This window comes from Podarcis filfolensis, assembly GCF_964270895.1.
Source record: "Podarcis filfolensis genome assembly, chromosome: 14".
Classification (NCBI taxonomy): domain Eukaryota; kingdom Metazoa; phylum Chordata; class Lepidosauria; order Squamata; family Lacertidae; genus Podarcis; species Podarcis filfolensis.
In genome coordinates, this window is record NC_139616.1 from 2,885,988 (window position 1) to 2,912,984 (window position 26,997).

The window sequence follows — 26,997 nt, forward strand, 5'->3', positions numbered from 1 at the left end:
AGGAGATATGTTTGACCTCAACACTGATGATCTTTAAAAAGCCAACTCTGAAAACACATTTAAGTCTGCAGCTGGCTGAACTGTGCCTGAAAAAAAGATTTATCTGATTGCCACTAGCCCAAACTGGCTGACCAGAACAACAACAACAGTGGTGTAAAAATAGTGCCAGTAAGACTCCGCTCACAAAGTCATACCTCTTCCACAAGGTACTCCTTCTTGCCCCCACTTTCTTCCTTGGTGCCACTATAGATATGGGAAACTGCTGTCTCTCAAGGATCCTCAGTGTAGGGAGTTTGCAGGCAGTGAGTGTAGACAGGAATTATCACATACAGTGTTATATGTGGGTAAATCCTTGATAAATACCTGTACTGGGTGCTGAGGGAATATACACTTGCCACACACAACATTCACTTTTGCAAGAAGAAGAGCTGGTGATTGTGCCACTTTTTATGTGTGTTAAAAAAGGGCCTCTTGGTGATTCATTCTGCAGCATTGCCCTGAAGCCCACAAAGAGTGCTGTTGGCCTGTCAATCGCTCAATGAGACCCATTGTTTTGAGCAGTGGTGCTCTTATGGGTCAGGAGGATCCAGCCTCCAGCTCACTAAACTACATTGGTTTTAGAATCATTGACATAATGAATTAAAGAATCCATGTTGACACTGTTGGCCGTGCCCTCCAGAGGGAGCTATGACCCTCAGGGAGAGCACACCTTCCCTTCACAAAAGCAGGAAGTGCTTTGAAGCAGGAACTGTTGGACATGAATGCATCTGTAAAAGCGAACATAGTGAGCTACCAAATGCAAACTGGCTCTTTAAAGGATGGGCATTTGGGGGTGTCACTTCTACCTGTGGTGTCCTGGCTTAACCACATCTCCCAACTATTGCTTGTTGAGAAAAGGCCATTTTAGCATTCAGTTTCTGCGGAGGCATTTTCTTGTTTTGCTTTCTGCTCTTCCGTTGCAGTCCCACAGGTCACCACTAGGCTGCTGACACTGCTGGCATGTCCTGGTCTATTAAGCCTGTCCTTAATGGACTTGGGTTTTCGAGAATGGCTGTGTAAACTCTTTGACCGTACGGAAGGAAAACCACAAGTCCTGTCAGATTTCACTGACAACAAATTGTCTGTGTGGATCCTTTTGGTGACAGGTGAGGAAGGATGGGAGGCACTGAGACCCACCACTTCACCAACATCACTGTCCTCTTCGGTGTCAGTCAGTAGCTGTTTCCGCTCAGCTTGCATCTCCGCTTCAGACACAATGCCAGGATATTCAGGAGGAGGCTCACTAGCTAGTTTCTGCTGAACCTCATACTTCCACTCGGCAGTCCATTGTTCAATTGTGGAAGGGCACACTTCATCCATGATGGTCCTATACTCTTGGTCCATAATGGTCCGGTTGTTAACTCCTCCAACCATATTTCCACCTTGTGCAAATATGTAACTCCTTGATTTCATCATGCTTGCTTCGCAAGCGTTGAATGTTTCAGAAGGGTAGTACCTCATTGCCCTAGGTTTGTCCAAAGGATAGGAGATGGTGGCTTCTAATTTGGCCTTTTCTAACGCTAAATGAGGGTTCTGAATTTTTGGTCCAGTTCCAGGCTGCCCATTCCCAACCATATCCATTTGGTTGAGAGTTTGGGGTGTTGTCTCTTCATTCTTACAGTGTTCCTGCCTGTCAACTGAGCCAGAACGGGATAGAGAAACATTCTGCGTAACATCTAAAGTGTTTTTGCTGTGATCTGTAGAGGCGCTTGTGGCAGAGTGGATACTTCCTTGGCGTTCTGGAGCCAGCTGTAGCTTTGAATCTGCTTTACGCAATGCCAAGGCTGGAGACATTGGGGTAGGCAGGTCATCATAGGCAAGATCATCACCGTGGTACCTGTACATGTAGCCATCAGAACTGTTTACGCTGCTTTGCCGGAGGAGGTAAGCAGCATCGCATTCCGAGGATGCCCGGGAACGTGTGTGAGTCAGCTCAGCCTTGTCGATGCCTGCCAGTTTCTCCAGAGCATTCGCCATCCGGCCAGAGAGTTCTTCCAGCTGAGAAAGTCGAAGGTCAACCGTCTGGAGAGAGGCTTTCATGAAATGTTCTCTTTCATTCACTTCTTCTAATCTCATAGACATGTTTTCAACTCTATAGAATTCAAAGGGGGGGGGAATAAATTCATTAAGCAACACAGATTTGTCCTGCACTGTCATTATTAGCTCAGAATAGCACTTATGAGGAGGGCAGCTGTTTTATTAATTATTAGAGCTTCCAGTTTTACTCAGTTAATCAGTAGGTTATTACTCATTTCTTCATGCCATTGGCTGCCACAAACTTAATTATAATAAAACCAAGAAAAGAAAAGAATCAGAGAGTGTTAGAATAACTTAGAAGGATTATAACAGTATTATAGCTAGACGTCACACATTCCTCTGTTGCAGTTTCCTTTGGTTGAATTCTTACGATATTTAGAATATTTTTGCATGGTACTGTGGGCACTGCCACGCTGCCAGAGGGCCCACAGGCAGCTTGTAATTCCCCAGCATATTTGGTGACACCTTGCAAATCATCCCAACTTCCTGAGTAAGAAGAACCCCAAGAGTTACAGGTTAATTCCCTTCCATGTGGGGGGGGGCTACTAGGGATGGAAGAGAAATTATATTTTGTTTGCATTTGAATGAAAATGGACCTAATTCATAGCCCTCAAACCAATATGTGATCCTAAGCACAACTCTCCTTCAAAATTGTCCACAGACAGCTTCCGGATCATGTGGCCAGCATGACTAAGCCGCTTCTGGTGAACCAGAGCCGCACACGGAAATGCTGTTTACCTTCCCACTGGAGCAGTACCTATTTATCTACTTGCACTATGATGTGCTTTCGAACTGCTAGGTTGACAGGAGCAGGGTCCGAGCAATGGGAGTTCACCCCATCATGGGGATTCGAACCACCGACCTTCTGATCGGCAAGCCCTAGGCTTACTCTTTCCTTCAACATCTCCAAAGGACACTAGTGTTGAAGTCCATGCTTCCTCTTTGCCTACTGCAACTGGCAAGAAAATAAACAAATTCACTGGCTACCTTTCTGAAGTAACTCTAATACGTTCATCATTTGATGACTGTTCTTCATCTTCTTTTTGTCGGAAATATTCCTCAACACATTGCTCCTCAAATTCATACAGTTTTTTCAACTCTTCATCATTTAGAAATAGCTCTGAAAGAAATTGAGGCAGGGAAAGCATGTATTTTACCATGTCTATCAAACCCCTAAACTCGGAAGAGACTACTACCACCTCAATGTGCATTTTCAGGCTACTTGTAATGAACATTAGGTTCTAATGCTGCAGGTCTAACCCCACTTTTCTGGGAGTAAATAGATCTGAGTAGACATGGTGAGGCTTGCAATGTTAAGGTACAGTTCGGTGCATATTCTAGCCTGGAGCCCTATATGGCAAAAATCTGGCAAGCAGGCAGTAGCTAAACCCTGAATTTCTATAGTATGGCGGTTTGCACACTGTCCCTTGCAGAAATTAAAATCCAATCTGGAGTCCTGTGTCAGAAAAACTTTTTCAACTATTGGAAAGTAGTCTAAAATATCAACAGCTCAATCCTGATCATGTTTACTCAGAAACAAGCCCACCGTATTTATTGAGATATGCATCCCAATCCTTTTTGTAAACTGCTTTGAGGGTTTTTTCTTTAACATTCAAGCGCTCTATGAATTTTATGAAACACATGCATAAATAACCCTATGCATGCTTACTCACTATGCTCAATGAGAAAGTGTGCTCAAGGTTGCACGCTTAGGGCTGGTTCACCTGACTCAGAGACACAGATGATCCCTTCAATATCCTATCCCATTCTGTGTACCCCTTTCACAACCATTTCCAGCATCTACAGCTCCCATCAGCCCCTGCCACTTTGGATAGCAATTGGGGATGAAGGGAGTTGTAGTCCAGCTACAGGTTCCCCACCCGCTTTTGATTTAGTGCAACTAAGCCTGGTCTCTCCACACAGCAGCATGAGACAGTAAAGTGGCTATAGATGGGGGATGTTTCTGAGTTCTCCCCACCTTTCAAAAATGAAAGGTGGGCAGAAAGTCAAAACAAGGAGGATTCCAATTGGAGCCCCTCTGTGCTGACTTTCTGCTTGCAGATGGTCTATGGATGGGACCTTCAAACCCCTGCCTGACCCCTGCTATGGTGCCCAGTCAACCCAGACTCATAGCACAGAGAGAATGTCTGTCTCCCCCCACATACTCAGTCCTCGGTCGCGTTCATCTTGGTCCCCTTCTCTTCGTTTCTTGCAGCGGCAGCAGAGACGAACTATAATGATGTAAAGGTGGCTAAAGATGATCATGGGTGGAGGAAGCACTGGCCGGTCATGGAAGGTCATGATCAGCTGATACCGCTGGAACTTCCAGACTTGGTTGGAGATGGACTTCACTTCAAAGAAGGTGTTGCTGCAAAAGATACACCCCTGATGAGTAGCTTCACTACAAAATTGCCAGAGAGCTAAGTGAAAGTTGTGAGAACTCAGTCGTCTCTTCACATGTTGCCAGTTTAAAGTTGCCACATTTGGGGTGGGGACAAGAACATGGCACAGAGAGGGGAAATTGTCTCCAGAGTGAACCCTATTTGCCTTGCCATGCAAATGATGGCATCTGTTCAGAGATAGTGCAGATCCAACAGATCTGGGACCAGTTCTCCTTGAGCTTAGGGACTGAAGGGGATTGATTCAGTTGGCAATAGTTAACCTTCCTAATTCACACTTTCTGAAACAATAAGCAAATAGAAGTACAGCTACCCTGTGAAATCCGTACTTCTCTAAATTTTGCAAGACACTTCTCCAACCAATAAGTGTGCACGAAAGTGCATCTTGTAAGTGAAAATAACCTTAAAAACATGCATTATATTGGGAAAACTGCTTGCATAAATGCATATATTTGGTAAAATTATGTCCAAAATTCATCAGAAGGGATGCAGACAAAAGTGCAGACGGAAGAGAAATCCCTAACTTGATGCAGAAATGAGGCAAATTGAACTTCAGATTGGAAAAATGAGGAACTGAAATGGGCAGATTTGTTCTATTGAGATTTCAAGAGTAGGGTGGTGCCCAACAATTGCTGCTCTCATGCCAAGATAATGTCTCAGTATGGACTAGAAGGGCAACCACTGGGGAGACTTCCGGGTTAGCGCGATCGGCTAATGGCGGATTCCCTCCGAGCTCCAGAGGGAATCGGCTTCGCAGGAGCTGGGTCTTGCCGCTGCGGCGACGTGGGGACCCTTAGAAATCACAGGCGCTGAAGCCTGTGAACCTGGTGACTCGGCAGGCACCATTTGCGCCCCCCAACCCGCGAAGGAGCCTTTTTAAAGGCTTCGGAACGGGGGACGGGGTGAGCGGCGCGGTGCTGAGAGTCGACTGCTCCTCCTGCGGAGTGAAGCCGCATGCCATGGTCGGAGAGCGCTGACTTCTTCTTGTGAACAATTGGATTCTAAAAGTAACAACCCGTGAGTAGTACGGAAATTGGACTTGTAAAGGAATTTTTTCTTTTTTTGTTGAATTTGGCACGATCGGGGAAGGTGCAAACAGGAAGTCCGCCTCCCCGTCTTATAAATAATTTAAAGCAAGGACTAATTAACTAAGGTCGAGAGAATTTCTTTTTCTTCATTGGGTAAAAGACATTAATTTCACGATTTGGCAGTATAAGCATAAATAATTTTATTGGAGGATAAGAGCTAATTTTGAGAGCTGAAGTGCCACCCCCCCCGGACCCGGGAGTGATCCGTGAGAGAGCCTGTTGAGGAGATATAGAAGAGTTTGACAGCTGTCAAAATTAGCTGTCAAGAAGGAAAAAGAGAACTTTGTTTCTGCTGTCTTTGCTGGATATATTTGTTGCAATTTGGTTATATTTTGTTGAAAATAAGGAAGAACTGATACAAACTAACTTGATTTTTGGATTTGAACTGGAAAGAATACTAAGTTACCAAAATCCCTCTAGAGGGGGATTTGGGACATTACAAGAATGGCTGGAGGAGGGAAAATTCAAGCTGGGTTGGACAGAGTTTTTGTTCTCTTGGGAAAGCTACAAGGCCAAATGGATGTTTTGGCTACAAATGTTGTAACTCTGAACTTAACAGTAAATAATATCATTGAATTTGATAATGATTTGACTCAGGAAGCCCATGCAGCTGGACAAAAAGAGAAGCTTGAGAGTTTTGAGAGTGTGGAGAAGGAGACATATGTTGTTTCTGAGGAAAAGGAAGGAGGAGCTGTAATTTTGCAGATGACAAAGGAGAGCCAGAGGCCTGACATGATGGCTAAAAAGGAAAATAAGAAATCGAGCCAGAGGCCTGATATGATGGTTACAGAGGAAAATAAGTACTGGATGATGAAAATCTGGTTTGAATTGGAGATTGAAGAATGGAGAGATCTCCTTATGTGGAGATCTGAAGACCTATGGATTAAAAATTTGATTAAGGTGGAAGTTGGAGCTTTCGGGACAATTGGACTTAAAAGGAGTAAGAAACAAGATTCGGGCTCCACTTTTAAGTATGGAGGTCTGGCTGGAAGAAACATGGACCTTATGGGGACAGAGCTTCTCCGAGATCTGGTGTTTAATACTAAAGACTATCAAAAAAACCGGCAGAGAGGAATTGAGAGAGAATTAAGAGCCTCGGACGTGAGGTCTCCAGGCTGATAGTAGATTAAGACTGATGGACATCTGTTGGGGATCGAAACCGGGAAAGGGGGTGGTGGGGTTTGGGAATACAAAGGGTGCACAATTATAATCTGTTTTTTATTTTGTTTTGTTATTAGTATGAAAATTGGGGAATTCGTGGAAGGGAATTTGGGTCGACTTTAGAAAAAGGGTTTAAGAATGAGCACTGATGTACAAATATTGATGTTTATAAGTTAAAATTGGTTTTTTCTTTTTTTTTAAATGAACTAAATATAAAAAGGTTAAAAATTGGGGATAAGAACTTGTTGAACTAACAATTTGAATTGGAATATAAGAAGGGGAGGTGTGGGGAAGTCAGGGAAATATGTTATTGAAAATACGGATTGTAAACTTTATGTGTTTTTAGTTTTTTTTGTTTTTTCTTTTTTGATTTTTTTATTAAGATGGAAAATTTTAATAAATATTTAATAAAAAAAAAATAGAAGGGCAACCACTGGGGAGAGAGTTGCACCAGTTGCCCACTGCCAAAGGACCTCTGCAAAATATCATTTCTTTTGGGGCTGATTATTTGAAGCATGGCTCAAACTGAGCATTGCAAACAACACCTCCTGGCGTTTGATGTGACATTAAACATTCAACTCATGAAAGGCCCTTTGTAACATCAAAGCCCATAGAAGCTCTACATTGTCTTGCTTTTTAAAATGCTGATCAGATTGACCTAAATAGCAATGTTTGCAAATCTCTCTCAGAAATATATTCTGTGAACTTGGTTCACAGAAAATGGGCAGGGAACCCTTTTTCTGCTGAGGACTGCATTCCCCTGGAGTCAGTTTGTTGGGGGCTGCATGCCAATAGTGCAGGGTGTGTGCTAAACCAGGTTACTGGAAGCATATTGGCATTTTGTATTTGAGTTTATTCACAAGTGGACAGGTTAAGCATAGGTAGAAGCACAGAAGTCCACTGCCCCCACACCAGACCTGGAAAGAGGCAGCTAGCACCCCCAGAAGCTGTTTGCTTATAGATCCCAAACACTTCTCTCTGAAAAACACTTCTAGAGGGGCAGCTGTGTTACGCTCTGGTAGCAAAAATATGAAAGTGTCTTGTGGCACCTTAAAGTCTAACAAATTTGTTATGGCGCAAGTGTTCCTGAACTCAGGCAATTGGGTTTGAGTCCACAAATGCTTCTGCCATGATACACGTGTTAGTCTTTCAGGTGACCCAAAACCCTTTCTTGTTTCAGCTATCTGGGTCTCTCTTAGTACCAAACTTTAATCTGCTGTTACTCACAGGTAGCTTGTTCTGCCACCCCCAGCTAGAGGAAAAAATAAGGATGCATCATTTTCTCTAACCATCTCCTAGCTTCTTTGGGCCATCTTAATTACCATGGAGACATATCCCTTTTGTCAAGTCCAAAACTCTGACCGAGTATTGCCTCTGGGAAGACCACACTGATCAATCTACTCTCAGAAATCTGAGTGGAAATCCATAGCAATTGCATCTCTTCAGGAATGGGAATACATGAGACCAACAGCCTGAGGTGGGGGACACATTGTGCTCCTTCTGGGTTTGTTTGTCCACCTTTGGTCCCCATCCTGCACTCAGTTCTCACTGGTGGCTCCTAGAAGCTGTCAGCATGCAACAGCAGCCACAACCCAGGAAGGGTTTTAACTGGCCAGCTAAACCAGATGAAGGTAGCTGATGGGTCTCAAAACCTTGGTGAGTTAGGAACTTTCTGTCAAGGGTGCTTCCAGTCAAAGGAATGTGCATGGCAGAGAGTTCACTCTTTATTGTCAAAGATAACATAGTTGCTTTGCTTCTACTGCTCCAGATACCTACACACATCAATCTGGTATCTAGGCAGCTACTCCCAGTTCCACCCCTACCAATTTATGTACCTTTCCAAGTTGGGCTGTGCTCATGTAGCCAGAGACTCTGCCTGCATGGAAACTTCCTCTGCTCGTCCCACTTCAATTCCCTCCTGATTCTGGGAGACAGTGGTGCAGGAGAGGGTGGGGAAGCACTTGGTCCTTCACTTGCCTGGCCTGCCTTTTCCTCCTCTTTCTCCAGCTCTGAAACTTCTCCAGCCTCTGATTCTCACCACCCAGCTAGTATAGGCCCTCACAAACCTCCTGCCTCTCCTGGGTCAGACTCCAGCCCTGCTTCCCCCGGTATACACTCCTCAGCACCCTGCCAGTCTATGACACTTCCCTTGCATGTGAAGACAGGCTCCAGTGGATGGAGCAGAGCAGATGAAAGCAAGAGTGGGTCCAATGGCCAATAAGGTGGTTTCTGCATGTGCTGTAGAGGGAAGTGAGGGGCAGATGGGGCTTGTCAACCTGGGAAGGAAGCCCTTCTAGGAGAAGGAAAACTGTGATTCTAAACCTCCACTGCTTTGTAGGATAAGTAAGAAAAGTCTAAGGAGTAAACCCTACACAAATCTGGAGTGGAGTCCGTAAGACGGTTGGATGGTATCTTGTACACCTCCTTCTGGCAACTCCTGCAGCCAAGCTACTGCCAAACATCTTGCTCTGCTTTCCTTTGGACCACATCAGTGAGGCCAAGAGGGTTGTCTTGTGATCTGGGCAGCCAGAGGCAGCCTCCATACACACTGTCCAGGCTTGCACCCCAGGGAGGTCACTTCAGTGCTGCTAATGCAGCCATTGGACTTCACCCACAGAGGCACACTCCATTGTCTCTTGACAGATGCCAAAAACTGGCTGTAGAAGTACTGGAGAAATGCAAATTTTGAAAGGTAGCTGCATTTCAGCTTGTGTATTGTTTTTCTCCCTTATCCCTAATGGTGATGGTTATATTTTACTACTTGACAATTTGGTGCAATGGTGTTTGGCCATGTAGATCCTTTCACTGTTCTTGCACTGTCTCTTTTCATTTTTGTGAGAGTCAACAAATTGCACCCCCAAGTCTTCTGCAGGAAAAGAGAAGCATTGGCAGTGCAACAAAGCATGGCCCATCCCTGTGACTACCAAGCAAGGATGGGTTAACTGCATGACCTACTTCCTACAATGTTGATTTTATTTGCAGTCCCTTCAGATAACCACCATTGTGCATGCAAGAGAATCACTTTCTCTCTTCTTCTTTTTTCCCTTTTAAATTTAGCTCTGCGACTGGCATGTGACTCCTTTTAAAATGCACGAGCTTTTCAGCTATTGAATATTCTACTGTAGATAGCAAAATAAAAGATAGCTTTGTGAGCAAGTCTGATTTCAAAGGACAGCACCCAAACCGGGCACAGTGCCCAGGACAATGGCATGGATCTACACCCACCAGCAATCCAGTTTTGGATACTGGCAGCAAAAGATAACAGTGTGATTGAGCAGTAAATATAGGCAACTCCCCTGCATGTGTGTACGTGTTAAAGCAAGCAGCCATATGAGACCTAATGCTAGTAGCAGCTCATCTAAACCCAGGGAGGGCAACTTGTGTGGTCTTCCTGCTGTTGCTGGACCACAGCTCCTACCTGGAGGCCCACAGATGTTTCAGTCCTAATCTAAACAGATGAAGCTCTACCCTTCCCTTGCCCTTGCCCTACATACACACAACACTTTATTCTAGAATCAATGGAGATTGAGTACACAGTCCAAACACAGTCTAGATCTGTTGCATATGTTTCACCCCAGAAAAGGGCTTCTTGGGAAACTGGTTTCATTCTGAAAAGAAATGTTCATTGCAGGTTGCTTCTGCGTTACCCCGCTGGTGTATTCTCACCTGCCCAAAGTCTGGTGTGTACCAAGATCACAGTCACTCCTTGCTTTTCTATTTCCCTGGGACATGTGCATGGAGGAAAAGGCATGAATATCCTGATCAAGGGGAGGGTTTTCAAGTGTGTATCAAGTATCCACCCCCCACCCTTGCTGACAGCAGGGTGATAGCATCTAGACCGAAAGCAGCATGCTCATGAAGAGCACAAACAATTCCAAATTGAGGAAAACTGACATTTCTTGTGCATGCGCCTCACTCTCTTTGGCCACAGTTGATCCTTCACCTACCTTTCTCAGGGTCCCCCTAATAAACTCCACCAGACTTCTTCACAGTAGGAAGGAATCCAGAGTGAGTATCTCCCTCATAAGCAAAACACTCACTTGAAAACAGCAATCAGCAAGTTGACCAGGAGAATGTTGGCTACCAAGAGGTAGCAGGCCATGATTGCGGGAGTCAGCCATGCGCCAGGGATGCACTGGGGGAAACGCTTGCCATCCTCATCATAAAGGTTTTCCCCACACGGAGCTGAGGATGGAATTGGCTTATGGTTATTCAACATGGAGCACATACAGTGAGGGCTCTGTGTAACTGGGGGAAGGTAGAAATCAGAGGGACCCAGCCCAAGGTTGTTGTAGGGCACAGGGCACATGCTTGAGTAACTGTCCTTTTTGTGGGGCAGTCCAGCCTCTGAACACACCCAGATGGGTTTACACAAACAACTACCTTCTCCCTCCCATGCACATTTCTGATTTCAAAAATAGCAGCCCCCCACCCTCCACAGGAATTCAACTCTGTAGGGCCAAATCTGGTAAAGGGCAGACTGGTGCAATCTGGCAGGTCAGGGCAGAATGTGAGGGGAGGGGGTGCAGCCTGTTGGCTTGTGGGCAGGACCAGGGCATAACGAGGTGGGTGGAGCCTGGCACAGTCTAGAGTTCACCAGCTTATTAGGTCATCTGAAAGCACAGTTTTACTGGCTGGGACTAGAACTAATTGGGTACCCAGGTCAGTGTATGTTTAACTCAGAGTAGGTCCACTGAAATTAATAAGACAGGACCAACTTAGGGCCATTTCAATGGGTCTGTGAAGCGCCTTTCTCACAGAAGCAGGCTCCTTTAAAGACATCCAGAGTCATACTATTACCATAGCTGTCAACCTTTCCTTTTTTTTGCGGGAAATTCCCTTATTCCAGCGCCGTTTCCCGCTGCTATCCTGGATTGTTAGATATCCTGTAGACTGTCCCCGGGACAGGTGAAGCTGCTGATCCCTTATTTTCGAGGCTGCTGATCCCTTATTTTCAAATCTGAAAGTTGACAGCTATGACTATTACAGAGCCAAGATTCACTTCCTTTATCACAGATATTGGAACTTTTATTAAAGCAATCACACAAACAGCTGGACAGCTTTAAAAGCCTCTTCTGGGGATTTTGGACTATTGCTATGGAAACAGCATAGGTCTAAACCCTGCCCTGGTTGTCTAAGATGCTGCAGAGATTTGTTGCAAAATTTGGGTTTCTGATGGGTCAAGACCCACACCTCAAATCTTCAGCTGGCAAAGGTGGGTGTATGAGGTTTTAGGTGGTGGCGAATTTGGGGACCAGGTCATGACAACATGGCAGTGGCAGGTATTGCACTAAAGCTGAGATGAACTCTAATTAAAGGGTCACTGGGAAGGGGGGGTGTGGAATCCACCAATAAAAACATTTAATTGATTTGTCAAATCCCTGCAAAGACTTACGGTTAATTTCCATGGCATAGACTACCCAGCGTTCCGAAAGCAAAGAATAAAAATGCAAAAAGCAGCATTTTAAAAAGGGATAAAAGAACAAGAACAGTAGGGAAGGAAAAACACATGTGACTGACAATATGGTTGCTCTTCAGCTGCCAGAGAAAGATAAGGCCTTCAAATGTTTTAACAGGCAAGAGACATGCTCTGAAACAATGGCTCTTGTCAGGACTCCAGAAGGCCTTGCAATTTCCTTTTCTCCTGGACTTTCCGAAACATTATGTATGGCAGCGTATTTGTGGCAATCAAAAGATAATTACAAAAGGCAGCTGGCAGATGATCATGTAAATATTCAAGCTATTTCAATTATGTAAGGATGACGTGGGCAGACTCTCACCACAAGCACAAAGCACCACAAGGCAATTGCACAAGATGGACAGTGTGGCTGCCCTGGGAACACTTTTTGCCCTCTGGAAACACACTCTTGAGTCTAGATCTGCCTCACAGAGAGGGATCTCAGGCTACAGCAAGGGTCAGGGGCGCCACACGGCTCAGGTCCAGAAGGGAGAGAGGAATAGCTGCTAGTGGAAGATTTCAGCAAGCATCAGTCACACACTGTAAAGCCAAGAAGGCTACAAACCGTAAAAAGCTGGATTTCTTTAGAAATATGCACACCATGTTAAATTGAGGTGTTCTTTTTTAAAAAAAATTAAAACTATGCAGAAGGCTCGCACCTTCAGTCATGCCATTTAAAAATAAATAAATGAGACAATGGTTTTTGAACAACCCCACTTGAAAGAAATGCAAGGGTCATTCACAAAGAATATGGTGGTGGTGATTTCCTTGATGCTTATTTTATTGTGCAAAAATACTCAGCTGTTCCTTAGCTGTGTAGGGCACACAAAAGCTTCCCCTGCCGGGCAGGGCTTCTTCACTAGAGAGCTGTGTGTTCACGGGACTATTTCCTCCCCCTGTTGACTGTATTATCAGGTTCTTAAAAGACTCAAGGTGCACACAAGTCCATAACACAAATTTGCCTAAGATTTGCTGACAGAAAAGAGGTTTTCTGTAAAAGGGAAGGGATATATGAATGCTCTTTCTTTCTTTTTAACTTGCAAAATAAAGGGAATTGGCTGCGGGTGAAGACACAGTTTGAAAGAGATCATCATGTCTGCCACAAAGACAAGCTACAAGGCTGGTTCATTTCTGGGTCCAATTCAAGGGGCTCATGTTGGTGTTCAAAACCTTAAGGGCTTTGGCCCCAAATATCTGAGAAGCTGTTCTCTTCTGTACAGACCCTTCTGGGTGTTGAGATCAGCAGAGTGAGCCCTAGTGGTAGTTCCACATTCCTCTGAAATATGGTGATGGTGGCACCCCACCCTTTTCTGTTGCAGCCCCTAAGCTAAGTGATTCCCTCCCTGCAGAGGTGTGCCTGACACCTTCATTATGCATCTTTCAGCAAATGCTGATGATGTGCCTCTTTGCTCTGGTCTATGGACACCTGAAATGTGTGTTTTCAGGAACCACCCTATAATATGTAATCTGCTTTAACTGTTTGTCATTCTGAATTTTAAATTGCCACAACCTCCCCTGGGAGGGTGGGCAATAAATAATTGTAATGACAGCAGCAGCAACAACAACAACAACAGGAAGATATGCATGCTCTTTCTGTTTAACCTACAAAATAAAGAGAATTGATTGAGCGTGATGGCAAAGTTCAGAGGAGTTCAATCATGTCTGCCACAAAGACACAGCTACAATAATCGTAAGTAGAAAAAGTGATGCCGATTCCAAATTAAATGTTGATTAATTTGGACCCGATCATCTGCCTCAGAAACAGGAAACAGAATCTTACTATGAATTCTGTTCTTACGGTCTATCTGGTCAGCAAACACCTCTCCATAGATCATCCAGTAGGGCATGTAAAAGATGTTGCGGACCAGTCTCCAAGACGGCTGCTCATCGGGATGTAGGATGGCTTGACGGGCAACTCCAAAGCTCATCAGGACCACCAGCATAATCACCACAAAGTACAGCATGTCAATCATCTACACCAAGAAAGATCGTAGAGCAACATATCAAGAAAGGATCAGCATAGAAATTACTGAAAAACAATATGAACACAATCTGTTATATATTTCATTTATGAATCACTTCCTATGAAGCCAAGCAGCTCCAGACCTCGGATCTGCACCTCGTTAATACCTGTCCAACTCTCAGGGCATGACAATGTACTCCTATGGAAACTTTTAAAATATAATTTGGTTAATCTTCTAGGTGACTGGGGGTGGGCAGTTGCTATGGAAAGGGCCTTCTCAGTGGTGTTGTATCAATTATGAAACAGTCTCCCCAGGATTATTTATCTGGAACCAAAGTTTATGAGTTCAAGTAACCAGCTTAAATGCTTTTATTTGCCTGTCACATATAATGACAGTTGATTGTTTCTGACTGCTGCTAAAAAAAAATCTGCAATGTGTTTTTGATGATATAGTTATCATTTAAATTGGAAGTCATGTTGTAAGTTTTTTTTAAAAAACTGAAGGGTGGGCTATAAAAGTTTTACCGGTAAATCATAATTAACATTCCCATCAACTTCAATGGATCTTTAAAAAGCATCACTTTGGCTGGATCGTGACCTTAATGTTTGGCTACATCCAAGTTTCTGTTAGCAAACCCTTGCAACAGTGTTCAATTTGTGCTAAAATGGAGGGCTAAGGTTGCAGAGAGCCATCTGATGAAACATTGCACAGAAATACCCCAATTCATATGGGGTTGTAACAATTTTCTCTGGCTCCTCGTCCTCCAGTAAGTATCCAGTTCTCCATTCAGTTTCTTAGGGCTTCTTGCTTTCGGATAAGCTGCAGCACCACTCTGCCTTTCTTTAATACCTGCCATGACACCTGCCCTCTCTGTTTCAAAACATAGTAACATAGTTACTTACCATTTTTCCAATCATCATGACATAAGGCCCCAGGTACTTATTCACACCAAAGATGTCCAGTACTCGGATGTACCAGAAAATGATATCCACACAGTAGATAACTCTTCCATAACTCATATAAGGCTGGTTTTGCAAACGGAGAATGGCCCCAACCAAGAACACAGAAATAGCAACCAAATCAGTGATGTTCCAATATTCTTGTAGCCACACTTTTATTTTCTGACTCAATTTACCTGGTTCTGACATCAAAATCTGAAAACAAAGTGGTGGGAAGGGAGAAAGAAGGTGTTTAATGTGGTAATGGGAGAAAGAAGCTTGAGGCTTACTAGCTTCTTAAAGCCAGTTTATCCTACTTCAGGTCCCTTGGGCATTCAGACACCCCAGTGAACATGTGGATTGTAGGATTATGCCAGGGGGAGTGGCTTTTGCATCCCTAACTGCTTTCCTTCTTCCTTGTGACATCAGAGCAGGTGGAGAATTTCAAAAGAACAGTTGCCAGAATGGTTGAAATTACCTCTCTTACTTTCTCCAATGCCAGAGTCACAATGTATGAAATGACAACCCATTCCTGGAGTGAGGGCCAACGATCCATCGGTACCAAGATTATATAGTTGAACAGCATTAAGTACCCTAGGTAGGATATCTGGAAAAAGAAATAAAAAGAGACCTCACGCTGCATTTTCGGGTTGATTCATTTGTAGGGATGTTGGGTGATGGTGGTTGCACAATGATGATGACACTTCTGCTTAGAAACCCAAAGCAGGGTTCTCCCCCCCACCATTTACAATTTTTTGTTGTGTTTTGGAAACCAGTAATTACCAGTAATTTTGGAGTAGGGAATAAAGAAGTGAGAGGCCAGCCTACCAGAACACTGAGCTTTCCAGATGTTCTAGGCCATTGTTCCCATCAGCATGGCTAATGGTCAGCAGTGACACATTACATCAGCAGGAGAGAATGGAACATGTTGTTTTCACCAAAGGATGAAAATAATTTTCACTCACTGTGTAAAACCAGAACTTCACAATTGGTGCATTATAGAATTCGTAGATCTTTGTTCCAATGGGAAGGCTCCTTTGCTTTTTGTTCCCATCTTCTTCATCACCCTTTCGGGAACCAGTATCAGCATTTGCATCCTGAAAGACAGGTAGCTTAGGATCATAGATTGTTCCCACTGGAGGGCTCTCATCCACTCAAGGTTAAAGGGGGTGGGGGAGAGAAAATGTCTGAACATAGACAAACTGTCCTGTTTGCTTGCTTGCTTGCTTGTTTTTCTACAGGCACATATTATTCAGTTGTAAGAGCCATACTAGAACCTTCATTACTTAAGGCAGCGGTTCTCAACCTGTGGGTCCCCAGATGTTGTTGGACTACAACTCCCATCATCCCTGAGCTCTGGCCTTGCTAGCTAGGGGTGATGTGGGAGTTGTAGTTCAACAACATCTGGGGACCCACAGGTTGAGAAAGGCTGACTTAAGGTATGTAGACTTGTCTGTAGTCAAATAGGTTGTTCATGCTTCAAAAACCTGCAAAGCCTGTTTGCCAAAACAACAAAAACAGTGGGACAAAAGCAATGAATGCGAACAGTAGAGGAAAGTGCACATCAAAATGCAATTATTAGTGAAATAAATATTTCAAAATGCATTAGTTAGGGGGGAATGTTTGCAAAGTGTATATTGTTCAACACTGCATAAAAATGTGTTCATCAAAGGAAATTCACACTAGAATGTTGATGGATTTTCATGAGATTTTCTCAGCAGATTGCTGGGGAAACGTGGAGCACTGAATTTAAGGTTGAAAAATAAGAAAACAGAGAGAAACAAAGATTGACAATATCCTTCCTTGGAACTTGTAGAAGTTCTGAGGAAGAGCAAGAATCTCAAATACAAAATCTTCAGCATCCCTGACTGAGTTACAATTCTCAGCATTCTTGGCAATTGGGGAAGCCATGATGACTATTAAACAGGGAATAAAGGTGAGACATGTTTGTGGTGTTGAGAGACTTATAGAGATGGGCTGCCACTGACCACATTTTCTTCTTCTTTCTCTTTCCCGACTTCATTTTCCTTTGACGTTTGGTAGGAATAGTCATCAGAGGTGCGGAACTCCAGGAACAGGATGGTAGGAGGTATGAGGATCCCCATGATAACCTGCATGCGAGGAAGAAGGGCGGTTCAGTGCATGGCAAGAGCCATTTATGATTTGAAATTTATGGTTTAGTTGCATAGGATGCAGCTCAGGGCCAAACTAGAAATTCCTGGAGATGTCTGATTGGAAATCAGTGATCACATCACCTGTCTCTTGGTTCTACTTGTTTAAGCCAGCATGTATTGAAGGGAGGGGGAACTGGAGCAGGACTGTGGCTCTGGAGGAGGTATTATTCCTGCCCCCAGTACTATTCTCCTCCATATATGTACAGTTTTCCCCTCCCTCCTATATAGCAAGCCCAGGTGCCTGCAGGCCTAAGCAGTCCATGCCTACCTTAAGGCCCGGATTTTTCCTCATGCGCAACCTCCCCATCCACATGTCTGTCAGTAACATCTGGCTGCAGGTGTGTGCGATGAAGTCCCTGTGCTTTGCTGCCACTGCAAGTTTCAGGCAAGTAGAGTTGCTCCAGTTTTTCAGCTCATATGTCAAAAGTTTCATGGCTACTTGCTCATCATGCTTATATGATTGATCCAGCAGCTCAACAGCAAGCTGTCCAAAATCTCTGGAGAGATAAAGAATGCCAGATTGGCTAGCAGCTAACAAATTAAACACGGGAGTAAAAATAACATCACAGGAACAATGCAGTAAAGCCAGTAAAATCTATTAAAATTGCTTATTAAAACCAGTCTTGAGGATGTACTGGAAGACCAGGGCAAGTAAAGTCTTCAGCTGGTTCTGTTTTTTTTTTTTTTAAATATTTTTATTTTTTCCATATAAACACAATACAACAAACATAAACATACAAAAACAAAAACAAAACAAAAAACATGTATCATTTCATATCCTAATTTCATATCCTATCTTCCCCGACTTCCTCATGCCTCCCCTTTCTGTATTCCAAATTCTTATCGATTATTCAGCAAATCTTCCCTTATTTTAATTTAAATTTAGACTATTCTTCCTTATTTTCCTTGTCTTAACCATTGCTAATAGTAACCATTTACTTTCCAGTCCAACATCATTCTAACTTTCATTAACTTTGTGATATTTCTTTAAATAGTCCTTGAATTTTTTCCATTCTTCTTGCGCTGCTTCTCTTCCCTGGTTTCGGATTCTGCTCGTCATTTCTGCCAAGCCCATATAGTCTATCACCTTCATCTGCCATTCTTCCAGTGTGGGTAGTTCTTGCGTCTTCCAGTACTTCGCAATGAGTATTCTAGCTGCTGTTGTAGCATACATAAAGAAAGTTATATCCGTCTTTAACACCCCTTGGCCGACAATACCCAAGAGAAAGGCCTCTGGTTTCTTGGGGAAAGTATATTTAAATACCTTTTTAAGTTCATTATAGATCATTTCCCAGAATGCCTTAATCTTCGGGCAGGTCCACCAAAGATGAAAAAATGTACCTTCAGTTTCTTTACATTTCCAACATTTGTTGTCAGGCACATGGTAAATCTTTGCAAGCTTGACTGGGGTTATGTACCACCTATATATCATTTTCATAATGTTTTCTCTTAAGGCATTACATGCCGTAAATTTTATCCCGGTGGTCCACAACTTTTCCCAATCAGCAAACAAAATATTATGACCAATGTCCTGAGCCCATTTAATCATGACCGATTTAACCGTTTCATCTTGTGTATTCCATTTCAGCAGCAAATTGTACATTTTGGACAAATTCTTAGTACTGGGTTCTAACAGTTCTGTCTCCAATTTTGATTTTTCCACCTGGAAGCCAATTTTACTGTCCAGTTTAAACGCTTCATTTATTTGATGGTAGTGGAACCAGTCTCTCACCTTCCCTTTTAATTTCTCAAAACTCTGCAATCTCAATTTGTCCCCTTCCTTTTCCAAAATTTCCCAGTATCTTGGCCACTTGGACTCCATATTTAACTTTTTAACTGCCTTAGCTTCCATTGGCGACAGCCACCTTGGAGTTTTATTTTCCAGCAAGTCTTTATATCTGTCCCAGACATTTAGTAGTGCTTTTCTGACAATATGATTTTTAAAACTTTTATGTGCTTTAACCTTGTCATACCACAAATATGCATGCCACCCAAAAATGTTATTAAAACCTTCCAAATCCAAAATGTCTGTGTTTTCAAGAAGTAGCCATTCTTTCAGCCAGCAGAAAGCTGCCGCTTCGTAGTAAAGTTTAAAGTCTGGCAGGGCAAACCCCCCTCTTTCCTTTGAATCCGTTAGTATCTTAAATTTAATTCTGGGCTTTTTGCCCTGCCAGACAAATTTAGATATGTCTTTTTGCCACCTCTTGAAACAATCCATTTTATCAATTATTTGCAATGCTTGGAACAAAAACAACATTCTTGGCAATACATTCATCTTTATAGCTGCAATACGGCCTAACAAGGAAAGCTTCAAGTTGGACCAAATCTCCAAATCTTTTTTCACTTTTTTTTTTCTTCTTCAATCAAGTCCATATTGTCAGTCATTTCAAAAAAAGTCTTTGGTAGTCTTCCATCTTTTGTTATTACCTGTCTTTGTGCCTTGTCCATATTTGTTGAAACCACTCCATTCATATCTCCCATCAAAATTAAGTTGTAATCCATATGGTCCATCAAAATTTCATGCAACTTCTTAAAAAATTCAGCTTTCCCTTCGTTTGGTGCATAGATTCCCACTATCAAATACTTCTCTCCTTGAGATTGAATTTCAATTGCCAAATATCTTCCTTGATCATCTTTAAAGATTTGTTTCGGTTGCAATTTTTCTTTTGCATAGATCACCACTCCTCTCTTTTTTACTCTGTCTGAAGATATAAATTCCTGTCCCAGTCTTTTATTTATTAATAATTTTCTGTGTGCTCTTGTCACGTGGGTCTCTTGTAGGCAAATCAAGTCCAATTGGTCTTTCTTTAAGGCATGAAATATATTTTTTCTCTTCCTGGGAATATTTAAGCCATTACAATTCCAGGTTAGAAGTTGCAGAGCCATGATGGGATTATTTACTCCTTCCTCCTACAGCTCCCTGTTTTTGTTCCTCGTCTGTCGGTGGTACCGTGTTCGTGTCCAGTGATGGATGCCCTTGTCCTGGAAATGTCTCTTTCTGTAGGTCTTCTTCGTGTTCTCCCAAGAACTTGTCTTTATCACTTACAGTCTTTATTCTTCTCTTCTTTCCCTTATATTTAAAAGACAAGCCTTGGGGAAATTCCCACCTGAATGGTATGTAGTTCTTCTTCAGCAGTGTCACCAGGTCTTTATAATGTCCTCTTGCGTCCAAGATACTCTTAGGGATGTCTTTAAAGATCTCAATAAAAAAGTCTTCAATTCGAAGGGCTGTTTGGTAGTGCAGGTTCAATATTTTATCTCGCTCCTCCTTTGATCTTAAGGTAATAAGACAATCTCTGGGTCGATTTCTCTTCTGTCTTATTCCCAATCTAAATGCACTTTCTATCTTAAAATCTTCTTTCTTCAGCTCCTGCTTCCAAAAATCAGAAAATTCTTTTGTCAAATCATCCACCAAGTTCTCTCCTTCCTTTTCCGGCACAAGTCTGATCCTCAGGTTCCTCTCCTTGCGTTGCATATCCTGCATAGAGAGTGCCAGTTCATATTCATCCAATTTCTTGTAAACTGGTGGAAATTTTTCCTCCGCAGCAGTTGCAATTTCCTTAGCTTCCTCGGCTATCTTTCGTGTTATAGATGAATCTTCCAATAATTTCCCAATTGCTTCTGCATTTGAGTTCACTTTATTCCCTAGGTCAGTTATACTTTTAGTATTTAGGTCAATTTTCCCAGAGATTTCTTCAATTTTTTTATTTGTTTCAGCAACTTGTACTTTAGTTTCAGCAACTTGCAATTTAGTCTCCGCACCTTGCTTTTTTAGTTCCTCCAAAGAGTCATTTATCTTCTCCAATACCTTAGCAAATGATTCTTCTGTAGACATTGCTTTCACTTTTGGCTTTGCAGCCACTATAGTTCCAGAGGCTCCTGTTACAGAAGCCCTTCTTTGCATGTAAGTGTCAATTTTGTATTGTCTGCCAGATCTCAAGGTTGTTTCTTGTAACTCCCCTTTCTCTTTACCATCTGCCATAACAAAGTCTTTTAGTCAAGGTCATTCCCAGACTTTGAAACTCACAAACAAAGTTCTCAAATTTTAAACTCCACTTGTTGCTGAAACAATTTGTAGGTCCTCTAGGGGGCGTAGAGTCAGTTCTATGCTTCTCAAAGTAATCCCACACTCTTCAAAAAAGAAGGAATAAAAGTTTCCTAGTCCCTTTCAATTTTTCTTTCCTTTTTCAAGGGGATCCCAGTCAATAGTGTCCTGTAAGTAACTTTGTAATACCACAGAAACAATGTTTCAAATTGGAAGTAACCAAAGTCAATTTGAGATATTTTTTAGCTTCTTATAGCAACAGTCCTTAGCCGGTTCCTTTTCTCCGGCAGTCCGATCCCAGGTTAAAGAGCAGCGATACTTAATCCAATTCTTTTAAATTGGCAGGGAAACACTTTTAAAATCTTCTTCCCCCCCCTCCTGCCTTCGGGGGGGGGGGGAGTTCTTTACTTTGGTGGTGGATTTCTTAAATCCCGCAAGTTTCCTCTCAAGCAGTTACAGCTAGAGTGCCTTTCGCTTTGATCTTGCTACAGAACGGAAAGCAGACTTCCTTTTTAGTGCTTGTCCGTCTCGGTGCCCAATTTCTTTACTTTTAGTGTCCAATTATATTTTAGCGGTCAATCCTACTCACGGATAGTTGTTCTTTTAATCCAATTTCCCGGGAAGAAGTCAGCGCTCTCCGCTAATGGCGACGCGGCTTCGCTTCGCAGGCTGGGTGAAGACGACTCTCAGCACCGCTCCAAGACCCCTCCGCTCCTCCGGAGCCTTTAAAAAGGCTATTTCGCAGCGTCGGGGGGGCGCAAAGGTGCCCGCCGAGTCTCCAGTTCACAGGCAACGCGCCTGTGATTTTTAGGGGTCCCCGCTTCGCCGTAGCTGACAGGACCCGAACCCACGAAGCAGATCTCTCCCGGAGCTCCGGTTGAGATCCGCCATTAAGCGCTGGCGCTAACCGGAAGTCCAGTCTTCAGCTGGTTCTGAATGGACTTCAGGTTCAGGTGATACTTCCTGGGGAGGACATTCAAGAGCCAGGGGCCACAACAGAGAAGACCCTTCTGTCTGATTCAACTTGAGAGAGCTGAAGGACTCAATCAGTAGATCATTGTAACATTGGGGCAGGTTCATGTTTAATACTAAGAAAATATAAATATAAACTATATACTAAGAATATATAAATATAAAAAAGCAGAACAGGAACTGGAGAAGGGTCTTAGCTCAGAAGGTCTCAGCTTAGACCGAGAGCCAGGGACAGGCCCAACGTCATGCAAATGAGCTTCATAGCTGAGTGGGGTTTTCAATCCTGGTCTCCCAGGTCTGACAACCTAACCGCTACACCACACAGTCCAGCCCCACACTCTGGGTGACTAACTTTGAGTTGTTGTCCAGGTCTTGAGAGATGTCATCCACCAGCTCACTCTCTGAAGACTCGTGGGCCATGGCTTTGTAGAGTTTGCAGGCCACCAGTGCCTTGGCCATGGTCTCCTCTCCACGTTGCCAAAGGAAGAGAGCCATCTTCTGCCGCTTCATCAGCACTGCCCAGACCATGAGCTCATGGAAGGGGTACTGGAAGCGGCTGACTTCTGGGTCATCCACATCAATGTCTATCTCCTCTTCCTTCTTCTTCTTCTTCTTCTTTTTCCCTTTGGTTGGAGGTTCATCATCCTAGGAAGGAGCAATTGAGTTAATTTCACATTTAGGCTACATTTTACTGGCGTTCCTGCAGATTATTACAGGTTGTGCCCATGAATAAAGATAGATGCTTAAGGAAAAGGCCATGCACTGCTGTCAAGTTGAAGGTTAAGCCGGAAATACAAGCATGCAAAATCATTGTGCCTGAACTGTTAGTAGAAGAGTGCCTTCTTATGGCGATGACAATGCTTCCATGCAAAGCGTCACTGCAAATTCACAACATGCGCTTTTCTGTGGGTATCACAGCTTATGATGTTACCTGTGCAAACAGCACATAGACAGATGCAGGTCCTTCAGACTGATGCATCAGTCATCCTACCTTCAAATCATTTGGCACGATGTTGGAGTTCAAATGAAATCACTGGAAAAGGACCTAAACCTTCTAAATATCAGGTTTCTAAATAAATGACCCAAACTGTGGCTGAGGTACACTGTAGTGCCATTAGAGAACTGCTGGAGATCCCTGAGAAATTAATCCATTCATTATTTACAGCAGGGGTGCACAACCTGTGGCCCTCCAAATGTTTCTGAACTACAACTCCCAGCAGCCCCAGCCAGCATAGCCAGTGATCAGGGATGATGGGAGGTGTAGTCCCACAACATCTGGAGGGCTGCAGGTTGTGCACCCCTGATCTACAGGCTTCTGTGAGCTCAAAGTGCCCTCTGTGAAGGAGGCTGACCCCCTGCATCTCTGCATGATTATCTGCCCCCTTCCCACTGCCTTCCAGCCAGCCTCTGCTGGACACAGGTCATACTATAGCATCTCAGCATCACGCATGGCTCGGCCTTTTGGTGCAGAGGTGCGACACAACTATTTGCCTTTAAAGGGGGTTACCTATTCTGTCTCTGGATGAATCGCTGATCTGGCTTGGGGTCCTTTCAACCAGCCCTTGCTAGGCATGGCTGATCCTGCTGTATCCCTGTTTCAAGTGTGATTGAGTCATGCAGGCACTCTTGGTGCAGAGAAAGGCTAGAATGAGCACATGGGCAAGCCAAGTCACATGCAAAGCAGGCGGCGACAAAGAGCGTTTTGAAGAAGGCTGAATGGAAAGTTCACCTTTGAACATGAGATCTTACGCCGGAGGACCCAGCAAAGGGAGAACTATCCCATCTCCTAAATGGGGAAGGAGGATGGAGCATTACGACTGGAACTGGAGGCAACAAGGAAGGAGGTAACAGAAAGACAGTCTGGGCAGTGGAGCCACAGCTCAGGGTGGGGCAGGGAAGCATAATTAGAGGGGAAATACCAAATACTAACCATTTCTTGACAGCCTAGAACAGGGAGGCTTTCCACAGTTATTGTTCTTCAGTGGGTAACGAGGAGAACAAGTGGAAGTCCCAGAATTACCTACCAGGTGCTGAGAGGTGTTAGGAGACCCCTGTTCCCCTCACAGTTACAGCTCAGAGTTCCCTGGGAAGAGGGGTTGGTTGTTAAATCACTTTGTAAGTTGTAGTTCTTTGAGGGGAACAGGGGTATCCTAGAAACCCTTATTCATTTAATTTAATAAAATTCATACACTGCTTTGATTGTAACAAAAGCAACAACCTCAAAACGACTTACAAAAGGTAAAACAGTAAAATCAAGAAAAAATCACATACTTTAAAACATACAAAAGTTAAACAGATTAAAATTACCGCAACTTCCTAATCAATAATGTTTTTATCAGGGGGCGAAAAGAGTACATTCATACCTTGGAAGTCAAACGGAATCCATTCCGGAAGTCCATTCGACTTCCAAAACATTCGGAAACCAAAGCTCCTGCAGCCAATCGGAAGCCGTGGAACGTTCGGCTTCCAAAAATAGTTTGCAAACCAGAATACTCACTTCCAGGTTTGCAGCATTTGGGAGCCAAAACGTTCGAGAACTAAGCTGTTAGAAAACCAAGGTACGACTGTACAGTGAAGGCATCTGCTTGATCTCAAGAGTCAGGGAGTTCCAAAGTATAGGCATTGCCACACTAAATGATCAAGTTTTTCCCAATACAGAAGGGGTATTATGTGGCCCCTGTAGTAGTGCCAGTTCTGCTGATAGGTCGATTTGGCACATGTGGGGTAAGGCGATCTGTAGGTAAACTGGTCCCAAGTTGTTCAGGGCTTCATATACTTATAGTAACACCTTGAACTTGGCCTGGTAGGTAATCAGCAACCAGTGTAGATCTCTGAGCACAGGTGTTATTTATTGACAAGGCCTCACTCCTGTCAGCAATTATGCTGCAGCATTCTGCACTAACTACAGCTTCCAGATCAAGTGTGAGGGGCGCCCCATATAGAGCACATTGCAATAATCTGGTCTTGAAGTAACCAACACATGAACTGCTGTGGCTGGTCCAGGAATGGCTGTAGCTGTCAAACCAGTCGCAGTTGGTGAAAGGCACTCCAGGGACAAAGCTGAATCCAGAGGCACCCCCAAACTGTGAACCTGCTCCTTCGAAGGGAGTGCAACCTTAAAAAACTGCAACTCCTGGAATTCTTTGGGGGACCATGACTATTTAAAGCAGCCAGAATTTAGTCCCATTGTCTCTTCCTGTGTGGACTCAAGTCTCCCACCCCTCTCAGAACAGGCAGTGGCATTCTAAGGCTCACATGTGAACATGCTGCCACCTCCTGGGAGCAGAGGCACCAGCAGATGTGCCCTGCAGTGGTGCCTGGCGAGCTGCACGTGGAATATCTCTAGATTTGGGCCACTGTTGCCCATTTTAAGCTTTTTAGGCCCAGCCATCTCCCGTCTCAGGAGGGATGAATGCTTTGTCATGCACTCATCAGAAAAGACAAAGAGATGTCAAAGAAGATTAAGCCTTGTTGATGCCTCCTTTGAACACGGCAAAGCTGCTTACAAGATTTCAGGGCGCCTGGCTTTGCTTTGTATTTATATATTTTATATCTGTGATATAACAATAAGTTCTTCTGCCCATTTAGAATAAAGGCTTATACACTTTGCACAGGGACACTCTCCCCTTTATCCTAATAGCTCAAGGAGCACCCAGAAAGCATGGGTTGGTCTGGGGTTTCAAGAAAACCTATGTGTTATTTAAGGGGATCATAACGGGATGAAGTTGGGGGGACGCACGCAAACAGCTGCTCCCTTCCAAATGCAATAGGTGCAGTGCACATGTGGAACAGCTGCTACCAGAGTACTCACTGCAGGTATGCATCCATTGCTCTGTCCTGGAAGAATCAGACCAAATGAGGTAATCCATCTATATGTGATTCCAGCAGTCTATATGGATTTTCTCTACTGCACCTAAAAGCATACAGCTTGAACACAAGTTGCTGTGTGCCAATAAACTTGGAAGCAAAATGAGATGATCCAAAAAGAAGGTAGTGGTTTTTTAGAATCAAAGAACTTGAGAGTTGAAAGGGATGCCAAGGGTCATCTAGTCCAACCTCCTGCAATGCAGGAGTTAAAGAACCCCTGGCAGGTGGCCGCCTAACCTCTGCTTTAAAACTCTCAAGCAGCTCTTACCATCCAAAAGTTCTTTCTGATGTTTAGTCAGTATCTCCTTTCTTGTCATTTGAATCCATTGGTTTGGGTCTTGCCCAAACATACCATATGATAAATTTACTCCCCCTGCCCCTAATTAGAGAAGAAACTTGTGTGACATAAAAACAAAAAAGACTTACCTCCATCCCTAGAAGCTTGAGAGCTTTAGGCTGCATGTTTCAAAAAAGAAATGAAACTTTTAGTTTGTGAAGAAATGTTATTTTTGTCCATCTTCTAGATTGCAGATACTGCTGCATGTTTCAGAGAAAGCCTATTTTTCATGCTATTGGTTAGCAGACATAGGCCGCCATGCTAGCTTCCTCCTTCTCCATTACAATGATATTCCCCCCCCCACCCGCTCCACCTCAAGATTTAGCACACTGGCATGTGGCTCCAGAAGAGACTGTAGACCTCAGGCTGAAAAATGTTCTCTACCCCTGCACTAGGGGGAGGGGGAGGGGGAGGGGGAGGGGGGAGTCTTAGATCCCCCTTTACCTGGAGATGCGGCCAGGAATTGAAGCTGGGATCATTTGCATGCAAAGCATGTGCTTTACTAATGAGCTGTGCAA

The 26,997-nt window shown here is 43.6% G+C and overlaps 1 protein-coding gene across 7 annotated transcripts in view; it reads right to left on the reverse strand.

The window, feature by feature from the left end:
• Positions 1 to 29: 29 nt before the first annotated feature.
• TRPM1 (transient receptor potential cation channel subfamily M member 1) overlaps positions 30 to 26,997 on the reverse strand; it is a gene marked incomplete at its 3' end in the record, with an annotated part of 61,506 nt that continues 34,538 nt past the window's right edge. For 2 of the 7 annotated variants that reach the window (XM_083586385.1, XM_083586383.1), the window contains exon 15: positions 24,011 to 26,598. In XM_083586385.1, coding sequence (XP_083442511.1) covers positions 26,434 to 26,598 — 165 coding nt within the window. Of the gene's footprint in view, positions 2,132 to 2,965; positions 3,032 to 3,063; positions 3,197 to 4,241; positions 4,445 to 10,764; positions 10,910 to 13,962; positions 14,156 to 15,048; positions 15,301 to 15,562; positions 15,692 to 16,049; positions 16,182 to 17,072; positions 17,196 to 17,526; positions 17,756 to 22,627; positions 22,921 to 24,004; positions 26,599 to 26,997 lie in introns of those variants that run through there. The other 5 variants (XM_083586381.1, XM_083586380.1, XM_083586382.1 and 2 more) reach the window with 5 other exon arrangements.